Genomic DNA, 11699 nt, shown 5'->3' with positions numbered 1-11699 from the left:
GCATCCGATGTGGAAGAAACTATAAACCATAAAGCCAGGGGGGCCTCTTTAAGGACCTCTGAAATATCAAACACAGCTCTATAGCCATGTGCATTGGAGGACCTTTTGGTAAACCAGTGACTCGGTTCTCCCACTGTTCAGAACCAATGAGGGAAACATGATGAGAGAGACAAGGGCGGTCCGACTCAGGTGGGCACTGCTCCCCTTGTGGGAATCCGTCATGGTCTTGCCCACCTTGAGAAGCCGTTTGCTGGACTAAAAGGTCACTCATTGATAGTTAGAGTTTAGGAAAGCACTCATAGACATGAACATGTGGGCCTTTTTGGTGCTCACGCTTGCTTTGACTGCCCGGGCGTCTGAGACAAGCAACAACACAGTGAAGGAAGAGAAGCCTGTGATAGCCAGGGCCAAACTAATGGTGAGTACCCAGTGGATCCCATCAAAACAAAGAGTTTTCCATCTATAAAGGTCTAAGAATAAACCCACCCGTGATCAGGATGGGATCTATTACCAGTCTGTCGGTGAGATGACTGGATGACTGTATTCTGCTGAGATATGAAGCCTATTTCTGGAAGCTTTGATCAAGCAGAGAACGACGCTGTTCGTCATGCTGTTTTAACAACTGTCTGTCGTCCCTGCAGGCTCCCAGTGTGGTCGGATGATCCATAAAGAAATTGCCCGAGCTCTATCATTTCATCATAGAGCGATCGGCTTTATAGTATCCTTCCTCTCCGTTTCATTCCGCTCTTTATTTCTTCAGAGATGTGACCTTTGAGCACATTTTTATAAAAACAATAGTGATTTTTCTCATGACCTCTGTCTTTATAAGCAAAAACAGAGCTCCCAGCCAAGTCGCCGTGTTTGGTGCCAGCTCTGTGAGCTTTCCAAAACTCTCAAATCCTGCAAAGTGCCTCTAAAAATAGTGAAAGCAGATGGATACGCCTTGTTCTCCTCCAAACTACCTGTTGTTTCCTCCTTGATCTGCTTTTCTCTCGTACAGCCACAACTTGGAATACGACTCATCCGAGGAGAAGAAGCCCCGTCTGATCTTCTATAATGAAAAAGACGAGGTTGTAAAGGTGAGACGTGCACTCAGGGGGAGGATGTTTTTCCTCCTCCGTTCTGTGATGGAGTTTATCTACAGAGTGCCAGAACGTGGAAGACAGACTCGGTTGGGGAAGTTTTAAGACTGTTTGATCTGATATCGAGATTTTCTGTCGGATACCGAGACGTGTAGAGGGGGCGCGCTTGAAAGAGCGAGACAGTAAAAACAGATAAAAAGCACATAAATTGGGCTTTCTGAGAGATGAGCAATACTTTTTTTGCACTGAAGCGAGATATTTGATATGAATGATGTTATGAATTTGAATTGAAAGCTTCCAAACCTTTCCCACAGATGGATTTTTGTCATTGTGTTCCAGTTATAGTGGCAGCATGAGGCACTAAATCCACCCCTGGAAATAAAATTGATGAATTGCCTGTGCGCCTGCCTGATTTAAAGTTTGAGTCCTTTCATGCCTTGCTGCAGCCTTTATAGTTTTTATCCTATATTTTCTCCACTAAATCTTTTGTGGGAGTTCTTCCTTTGTCAAAGTCTGAGTTTGATGTTTGTTGTGCTTTTTTATCGTGGGTGGCTGTAAATTGGCTTTAAATGATTAAAGGCTGAAAAAGTGAAGATATGAATGTGCAGGAGTCCTACAGCAGAAGCAGTTGCATGATTTAACTCAAGAAAGAAAAATCATTTTTCAGTACAACACATCATGCAAACATAGGAAAAAAATCTAGGAAATGTACATATAATTTACAAAGCATTACTGCTTTTAGACCTTTAACCACATGCCCTCATAAAAATATGCCTCTCTTCCTGTCTGGGTGCGTGTGTGTGCGTGTGTGCGTGCGTGTGTGTCAGACGGTTCCTGTGAAGAAAATGAAGTCAGACGAGATCAGCAGCCTGCTGGACTCTCTGGGCTTCTACAAGAGGTCCCAGAAAGGGGAAGAGGTGCCAGAAGAGTTCCAGCACTTCCCCCTCAGAGCCCCCAGGGACGAGCTGTGATGCCCCCTGGTGGCCACACTCCGCTTCTGCACCCATCCATGCATCCATGACGGGTGGAGCCACAAGGCCGGGACCCTGAAGGCCAGGCTGCACTCTGAAGACCCGCATGTTGGGGGACAGGGGGGGTTAATCACTACTGTATCAGTCTCTTTGTTCCATAAACTTGAATAATATTAAAAAAAAACAACAACTATAAAGTTAATGCCTTCACTGTTTCTGTCTTGTATTTTGAAGGTGGAGTTATTCTTCTTATTCCTTGTTCTCCTTTTTTCTTCTTTCAAAAACAAAAACCAAAGTATCCTGACAGCATTAATAAAGGTTAATAACTGCTCTCAATGAAATGCAATTTGAAAATATAAGAAAATCCAGTAAAGAACTGCATGAAAGCTCTGTGTCTCTCTCTCTCTCGCTCTCTCACCTTACCCCCCCCCCTACCCTACACCCCACCCCCCTTCTCACCCCCACCCCCCCCCCCCCCCCCCCCCCCCCCCCCCCCCCCCCCCTCTCTCTCTCTCATGTATAATTTATACCAACTCTATCCAAGTTAGAGTCACAGAGGATTCAACCTTTTACCAACTAAAATGGGGAGAAGCATAAAGTACATGATGGACATTTGTCCTCCATAATTATTCTTGGCCTTAGAGAAAGAACGGATGCTTACAGATATTCACTCTGGCCTCCTCTCACAGTCTAGAAACATTTGAGGTTAATTAGTGACTCTAAATTGCAAGTAGGTGTGAATATGAGTGTGTGGTTGTCTGCCTCTGGGTGTGTGCTCTGTGTCTGGCCAACATGTTCCCAGTCTAGCTCCACAGCTCCCTGCAACCACAAGCTGAATAAAGTTACCTCAAAGATGGATAGTTACATTGGGAGTTGTTCCACTTGCTGATTTTCTTTACAAAAACAAGACTTTCTTATTTATTTGTTTCCTTTGTCTCAACTTCAATAGGATTACTATTGCAACAACACATCATCATCGTGTTGCGATGTGCACATTTTCCAGATTGTCTCCCTCAATTAAATGTGGGTTTTGAGATGATTTCCTCTAATTTACATTGTGTCCAGTTCCAGGTCAGAGCAGCACATGTGTGTGCATCACCGATCCAGTCTTTAGAGAGCTGAAAAGATTGAGTTCCATAATTGGATGAGCAAATTCAGTGAACATCGTAGATGGCCTCTAAGTGACGAACCGCCATGCCGCTCTTTCAGCCTAATCCTCCGCCCGCCTCCTGCACAATAATCTGATTAGCAGGAGTGTCTCCCAGCACGCGGACATTTGTGCCTACAATTGTGCATTTGTGTGACTTTAAACAATGGGGATTAGACACGGACACTGAACCACGGGCACAGTTTTCGGACCGCCACACTTCCCCGCTCCTTGGCTCGGTCATCATCATCTCTACCCACAATGCCTGTGTTCTACTCTCCGATTCCTGAGAACCTGCAGATGGGCCTGGCCTACATGGGAGGCTCTGTGTTCACCAACAACAGGACGGCAGACAGCGACTTCAAGCGGCAGCAGGAGGACGCCTCCGGTTAGTTTCTGGCTTCCGTGGCGGTTTGTTGTTGTTCCGCTACGGCTTGTAAAGTCAATGTAATGAAGGTGTGGAGCACTCACTGGAACTTTACGGAGCATATGTGAGCTTGTAAAGAGGGAGAGACACCACGACATAATGACAGGGTTCAGACAGGCTGAGAAAGAACACACCTACAGTGCATCTTCTCAAGCAAATAAGCAAAATACAGAGAAAGGATCAAAAAGGGCTTTATATAAAATTATGTATTTCTATAACTTTGAAATTAACACTGTGCTCAGAAAAATGTTTTTCCTTGTGAATTGTATTGTTTTTGTCAAGGAAGCTTCTCATATAGCTCATTTGTTTTCTGTCAGAATCCGTTTCAGACCTTCTGAAAGTGATATTTGGTGCTAATTACTGTGATTCAAGCTACTAAAGCCAACTTAGGTAGATACGCACTTCCCAAATATCTTCATGTGAGTTTACTTTAGAGTCTCAGTCACCTTTTTCAAACTGCTGGTAGAGAACAAGGAATCAAGCATTCAGAGAGCCCAAATAATAGTTTATAAAAACGGATTTATGTTCATGTTTTTACAGACTGTCCTTGAATTCTCCAACCCCTAAAACATAACTATATGTTTGTGTGTGTGTTTCAGTGGTCAACCAGCTGGTTTCCCACCTTCCTCTTCAAATGCTCCTCTACTTCAACATGTTTTACTTCCCCTGCTGGTGGTTCTCTGCTGTGTTCATGCTGGAAGTAAAGGTAAGGCGAAGTGTTCCCAGCCGACTGAGTGCTGGGAGAAAAACAGAAGAAAGTCAAAAGAAGAGATAGGGAGAGAAAGTCACAAAATGTTTGGTCTGTGAGAGCAGGAGGAGTCATTCACCAGCCACAGGGGAGGGATAAAGCCGCATGGTGCACAAATACAAAAAAACAAAAAACAAAAAAAAAACTTATTTTAAAAGTGGAGAAATAGAATAACACGTCCTTCAAAATAATGGATGCAGGTGAGATGTTGCCAGTTAACTTTTTTTTTTTTTTTGAAAAACCAGAATCATCAATATGTCTAAAGTAACGTTTTTGCAATCTTCATTGGATTTCAGTGATATGGCTTTTATGTGATCACTTTGTTGCAATTTAATACTTTGTGTTTCTCTCAGAGTAAATTTTGCTGATCTCTGTGACTCAGCTGGTAGAACAAGTTATCTTCTAATCCCAGAATGATGGTTTAATTCTCCATCCTGCCCTGCCCACGTCTTGGAGCAACATTGTGTCAGATATTGAGGCTGTAACTCCTGTCAGGCAGAGGACAACGTTGGTTGACAGCTTTTGAAGCTGTCAGTGAAATACATTTAAAACAGATTAACACAAGAAATTACTGAATTGTATTTATTTTTTGTTGTTGTCTGTGATGGCCAGCAGGGCCACACAGTAAAGCCTGATGGCGAAGATTCACTCACCTCACTTCCTTAAGTTACAGAGACACACAACCCAAACATTTCACACTCACACCACACAACTTTATAGATACTGCTTTATAGATAATTTATTTTTCTTAGTCTTCAACGGTTTAAATAGAGTGCACACATTTATACATGAAGGGCGATCACCATCACATTAATTGTACTTTCTTTTGAGTTACCATACAGACTTAGGACTTTATATTTAACACCCATGCTTTTAAGTTTAACATTTTTTAAAGCAGTCATGTGGATCGTTCACTGGTTTGGAAAACTTTAGTTTTTCATCTTATATAAATATGTGCAGTGGTTGTTGGCATATATGGGTTGCGCAGTGCCATAAGGGAGGAGAGCGATTGCTTCTAATAGTAATTCTCAGGAGATGAGAAAAACCGCAAACATGCAATACCATGAACTATCTTGTGCATAGAAAAGCAGCTCTGGATTTGATGCTTTGATCTCCACACAGGCTGTATTTCAACATCATGTAGTCGAGATTACATAAAGTGACAGGAGGATTTAAATTTGCTGAATTTCACACACGAGTTATGCTCAGTTCTCAAACTCTATTGCAAAAACATCCCAGCACACTTTCTTAGAAACTGTGAGCAAGTCAAGATAATATTCCTAACCACAATTTTAATAATGCCGCACTGCAGTGTAGCGGCTAACATTCTCATCCCAGAGTGTCCCAGTTCGATTCTGGATAGGACTTTGAGGTCGTTCTGAGCAGAGTTTATATGTTCTTCCTGTGCATGTATGCATGAGTTTCCTCCTTGTACCGTTATTTCCTGCCACAGGGCAAAAACTAAATCAGCTTGTGAACATGAGTGTGTGATTGTAATTGATTGCGACTTGTTTAGGGTGAATCCAGCCTCCATCTGTAATCAGCAGAGATGGCTAAAAATGTGTAGAATATATTATACATCAACATTAAAGGCTTTAATCTCTCTCTCTCTCTCTCTCTCTCTCTCTCTCTCTCTCTCTCTCTCTCTCTCTCTCTCTCTCTCTCTCTCTCTCTCTCTCTCTCACACTCACACACACACACACACACACACACACACACACACGCACACAAACACACACACGGTTCAAAGCGTTTATTCATTTTTTTTTCTTATTGTCAAAGGAAATCTACTCTGCCTTAAATTTACTCTCTGCTCATGAAACGCTGTGCATCAAGTGGATAAACTGTAACTTTAGCTCCATCTAGTGGTTCAAATAAAATATAATCATGCAGTTATCCTTCAAGGTTCAACTTCAGTCTTGTTTCTTTTCTTCAGAGAAACTTTGAACAGAGTTTGATATATTCCTAACTCAGTCAGATTATTGATTTCCTGAGAAATCTGATATTTTTAAACATATAAATGCTCGATTTCTCGTCTCTCTCTAGTACCCCTATCTTCCAGGGTACTACCAGGCTCTGCTCATCACTGGGATTGTCCTCCTCACACTCATAGAAGTAATCCGGCTTTATCTGGGCTACATCGGCAACCTTAAAGAAAAGGTAACTCAAACACGCATCTGCACTCACAAAGCTCCTTTATGGACTGAGAAGAGGAAAGAGCTGCTTAAGCACATTCTACCTGCTTGAGTAAACACTGTCGAGTGTGTGTACTGGATGTCTGAGTCCTCCATTTTTGCATTGCTTGCGTGCACTAAGGCAGACTCTCCCTCTGCCGTCCTCTCCCTGTCATCAGGTGCCAGAGCTGGCCGCCTTCTGGCTCCTGTCTTTCATGTTCCAGCTGCCGGTGCTGCTGTTCTTCCTGACCGACGAGGGGATCCTCATCCTGCCCCTGGAGAGAGCCGTCCACTCCCTCTACCTCACCTTCCTGCTCGCCCAGATCGTGGCCTCTTTCCTGGCGCTCAGGACCATGACCCGAAAGCTCACTCTGCTCTTCCATCTGCGCCAGATTGGCGCGGGGCGGCATTTCCACCGCGCGGGCATGAGTCCCGTCTACGGGCTTTCCTATCAGCGCAGCGTGCTGCCTGTGTCACCCATTCACCACATGTACCATTAATGCGACTTTACTTCATGCAAGCATTTTTGTTTCAACGTAATCATTTTAAAGTGCGGCGTTTAGCATTAAGAAGTGTCAATAGTGTGTTTAGTGATGTTGACTCACAGTTTCCTTTTGCATTTGTGCTGGCTTCAGCACAGGCTGGGGTTGTAACCTCTCTTTGCTGCATGTTACTGGTCGCCTTTCTTCTTGGAGTTTACATGTGTTTCTTTGGTACTTTTTGTATATTTTATTTGCATGTACTTTACTGATCCCCCATGGGGAAATCCTTGCCTGTTTTTGGGAGCAGCGGGCTGCTACAGGGCAGCGGGGGGTCAAGAGTCTCACTCAGCGACCCACAGCGGTGAACAGCCACAACCATTACTCATATTAAAATGAGTTTCAGGAAGTTCAAGTTTGAAGCATCTCAACAACACAAGAAGAGTCATGCTTCTTCTTGTATGTCTGTTGAAGACTAAGAAACTCAGTGGGGTCATCCTGCCATATTTTCAAAACCCCAGTTCTAAACAAACGGAGCCATTCATGCTAAAAACAACCACAGCTTGACTGAGTTCCATCCAAAATACACTGGCCTGCCCTGAGGCCATTCTTTTATATTTATTGTTGGAAGTTTTCCAAGCTTATTGTATTACAAATGCAATGTATTTCAAATCTAATGTTGCCCTGTAGCAATCAATAATGGAATAATTTTAACCATTTTAAATGTAATATAATGCCATAATTCTCATCATTATCATATTAACATTTTGCCAGTAATCCATTAAATTATTACTTTAACGAGTCGCATTTTAACAAAATCCTTTCAAAATGCAGTAACTGCAGCCTTTGTGTAATAATACACAAATAAGGCTGTATTTCTTGGAAATAAGAGCTGTTTTTGCAGCTTTTATCCAGTTTGCTTATCGAAAATACTTTGGATGGTGTAGTTTTCATATTCATTCACTGAAGAGACTTATTATGCAGAATTCACTTTCAATTTTTATCACATACATGGCAAGTTATCACATTTCAAATTTTTGTTAGTGGACTAATGATTATCACAGTGGTCTGTGTCCTTGAGTGAGCTGATTTGTTGTTGTTGTTGTTATTGTTGTTGTTGTTGTTGTTTTTAAATTTATGTTCACCTCCTCCAAATTAAAGTCAAGGCAAACACAAACAACAACAGCAACAACAACAATGATCAATGATGATGATGATAATAATAATAATAATAATAATAAAGAAAAAAATCCTATAAATCATCAATAGATTATCAATTGCAACTGTAACTTTAAAAAAAACACACTTTGTTGTTTTCTGTGTTATACATTTCAAATGGCCTTGTGGTTTAACCGGTGAAGTTTTGTAACTACGACATCTATCCTGTGATGACAGTGGGGTGTCAGCCACACCTATTCCAAGTCTGATTCTGTGGATATTTCACATCCACGAGATTAAGCCATCAGATGTCTGAAACAATGACATTTTCCCTGGAAGTGATATTAAAAGCAAGTCCCATCTTTCTTTTGTATGCTGATGTTTTGAGGCCACTTGAGCAGAGTTATGAGTCTCATTTCTGCCTGTGTGACATCTGATTCCTGCTATAAAATGGCAGGTAGCTAAAAAAAAACAACAAACCCACTAACACTGATGCATCGCGCTGCCGTATTCTGTCGATGTTTTAAAAAGATGAAAGGTGTTATTTTAGTCCCCACTCTAAATGTCAAAATCTGACACCACCCCAGCCTAACTGTCACAGAGTGACACAAGTTTACAGGGGGAATATGGGAAAGTACGCTATCAAACACTGAAATGGGATCAGGAAGTCACGGCAGCACATCGCCTGTGGCTGCGTTTATCAAACACTGTTAAAGAGTCTCCTTTTTTCCCTTCTTCTAATGATGATGGATGGTGTAATAGGATTGTTTCACCAAGATGGATCAATTTCATTCTGTGCCCACAAGACATTATTATCATCTCAGTGGTTGAAAGCAACATATTCTAACATTTCTGGATGGAATTATGCGAGACTTCAATGAAAACTTCCCTATTTATCTTGAAGTCGTTGCCACAGTTTGTGATATTTCCCTGGTGGTTTGATAAATGACGAGCAGACGTTTTGTTTCTTCTGACACCTCAGTTTCACATCTCACCAGAGTAATCTCAGTACGACGTGTGTAAATGTTACCTTAGAGTCCTCTCTGGCTAAAGATCTGTCAGATATTGTAGGATCAGGATACTATTGTTATAGGACAAGATCAGTTGTTGTTCTGTGGTGAGACACAGAACTGGGAATGTCCTCTGCCTGTCACTTGAATGTGTATCCATAGTAGACAAAACCAGTATATAAAGCAAAATACTGGTAAAATAGTGTTATTTGCAAATACCATCACCACAATATAAATAAGATCATAATACACACAACTTTCAACATGCACCAAGTCCCTTGAATTATCCCCCTTTGCTAGCTGGAGAGGGCAGTACTAGACCACAGTGAGTGAAGAGAAGGACAAAGGGGGTAGGAAGAGGCCAGCAATACAAAGTCATACGAGAAAGGAATGAAACAACAGACTGTACTGCAAGTACGAGGTGTACAGTTTTCTGTGCTGATCCTAAACGTCTCGTTGCTGTGGTCAGAGTGGAATGGTCTGACTGATAGAAATTGGTACTGTTGGGGGTAAAATTTGCGAGACCTGTGAAGTTTAGGAGTTTCAGCCCAAGCTGCAGCAGAACCATGTTAAATATTTATAACCACAGAGTGGCAGTCAGGGACCAGAAGAGGGATGAGAAGGATTTGACAGTGCTGCAAAGTCCAATGAGAACAGATTATCATGCAGCACATGTTCTGATCAGGAAACCCTCTAGCACAGGAATAAAGGTTATTCCGGCCTATACTTGAACATGTTGTATTATTGCATGTTTCAGCATAAAAAAAGACTTCTTTTTTTATTGCACATGTCAACCCAACATGTTTTTTACAACAATCCTAGAGACTGGAGTTGGTGTTTTATTATTTCTGTGCTGGTGAGAAATTATTAAAAGAGTGACGCGTAATAGTCAACAAGACGGTTATGTGAGAGACACAGTTTCTGTGCTCCAACATGCTTATTCTGCTCTACTTTACATTCAGGAAATAGCGAGCTGCAGCAGTTGCTGCATCGTTCACTGAGAACAGCAAATGGAGAAACATCCAGAGTGGAGGGCAGGAGGATTTATGCCCACTTTTTCCATGTACTGTAGATGGGGACGCCTGAAAATACCTAAATGTACGAATTTCTGCAGAGAAGAGACTTGAAAGAGCCTCTTGCTTTGATGTTTTTCATTGTTAAGTTTTGCATAAAGAAATTAAAGAAAGACAGTTTCTTGGAACACATGCAATGTGTTATGTGCTTAAAGTTCAACATCAAAAATTAAAGGTTTAATCAAAAAACATGAACCTTTCAGGAAAGAGTAGAGAAAGCCCAAAGACTTTAGAATATTATGTTTTTGTTGTAAGATGGACTTTTTTTCCCGTGTCTTGAAGAACACCAGGGTTTGTTCATTGTGTTATCCACAAAATGTCCCAGATCCTTGTGAGACTGCTCTGATATGTTTTCCGTGTTAGAACATTGCTTTTACACTCCCTCCTCCCCAGCACTCGCTCTTCACCCATTCAGCTGTTCCTGGATCCTGGTTTAATAAGTCCTAACTCCATCAGGTACTGAGAGGAGGATTACCAGCTGGTGGTGTCAAGACGAAACAGTCACAATGGTCACATCCAAAGCATCTCCTTCAAGTCTTCTCCTTCATTAAATTGCCTTTTCTCCGGTGACGTGGTGGCGAACAGCAGCGTGCGATAATCTGAGCACAAAATGTTCTTTCTCACTGAACGTATTGTTTGCCTCATGCTTTTTATGACCTCATAACTTCTGATGAAGTTACTTTCTGCCCCCAGTATTCCTGTCTGCTCCACAATACAGCAGTGTAACACATTATTAGACGGGCTTTAGCACATCTGTCGTCATCTATAATTATGACTGGGATGGGTGCAGCTCAGAAGTAATCACAACGTGGCTGACGAGGCCGTGCAAAGAACTGGCGAGGAGAAACACTGCGGCGACATCCTCAAGCCTTTATTCAGTGATCCTTCCTGGGGGAGCTCTTGACAACTGTGTTACGATGTCTGAAAATTATCCCATCTTCTAAAATTTAACTTATTTCACAAAAGACATTAAATTTGAATATAATAATTGGTCATTAAGACAACTGGTGCACTGAATCTTCAAGTGACTGAAGAGTTTTGTGCATGAAAAAATTGATCAATCTCATTTTTATCTAAAGGACAAACTCCCAAGAAACACAAAAGCAAGAATGTATGTGATTGGGATCAGATTCGGAGATTTACCCTGATCATTTGACCATTTTATTAGCCCAAATAGTTTGTGTAAAGTGATATTGTGACATTTACACCCTGTCTCATATTTGATAGAGTCCAGTCTTTGATTCAAACACACTTTGCTGTAGTTGCTGCTCATTGTGGGGAGCCTTTGGTTTGTAATTTGGTTGTTGCTGCCTCTCTGAGGCTGTGTCATTGGACACTGAACACTGGATGTGCAGTGCCATTGTCCAAACTAGAAAAAAATTTCAACAGCATTACAATAATTTCTGGTTCTCTTTGTGCTCACACTGACA

At 41.7% G+C, this 11699-nt stretch overlaps 2 protein-coding genes across 2 annotated transcripts; both read left to right on the top strand.

Annotated features, from left to right (window-relative positions):
* Window positions 1–310: 310 nt before the first annotated feature.
* selenoe (selenoprotein e) lies at window positions 311–2145 on the top strand. The gene is made up of 4 exons (XM_030104927.1): window positions 311–418; window positions 642–718; window positions 1001–1079; window positions 1910–2145. Exons 1-4 carry the CDS (start codon window positions 311–313, stop codon window positions 2051–2053), a joined length of 408 nt encoding a protein of 135 aa, XP_029960787.1. The 3' UTR covers window positions 2054–2145.
* Window positions 2146–3359: 1214 nt separating this feature from the next.
* Window positions 3360–7049, top strand: LOC115397801 (transmembrane protein 17A). The gene is made up of 4 exons (XM_030104263.1): window positions 3360–3588; window positions 4227–4333; window positions 6422–6535; window positions 6729–7049. The coding sequence occupies exons 1-4, from the start codon at window positions 3462–3464 to the stop codon at window positions 7047–7049; spliced, it is 669 nt and encodes a 222-aa protein (XP_029960123.1). The 5' UTR covers window positions 3360–3461.
* The last annotated feature ends 4650 nt before the right edge of the window (window positions 7050–11699 follow it).

This window comes from Salarias fasciatus, chromosome 12 (assembly GCF_902148845.1).
Source record: "Salarias fasciatus chromosome 12, fSalaFa1.1, whole genome shotgun sequence".
In the NCBI taxonomy this organism is placed as follows: Eukaryota; Metazoa; Chordata; class Actinopteri; order Blenniiformes; family Blenniidae; genus Salarias; species Salarias fasciatus.
This window is presented reverse-complemented; position numbering and strand designations above follow the sequence as displayed.

Excerpts from the sequence above, each read along its gene's own strand:
- LOC115397801 (XM_030104263.1), top strand. The coding sequence starts at position 3,462 with ATGCCTGTGTTCTACTCTCCGATTCCTGAGAACCTGCAGATGGGCCTG. Across the intron at positions 3,589-4,226 it reads GCAGCAGGAGGACGCCTCCG|TGGTCAACCAGCTGGTTTCC; the intron begins GTTAGTTTCTGG and ends TGTGTGTTTCAG. Across the intron at positions 6,536-6,728 it reads TCGGCAACCTTAAAGAAAAG|GTGCCAGAGCTGGCCGCCTT; the intron begins GTAACTCAAACA and ends CCCTGTCATCAG.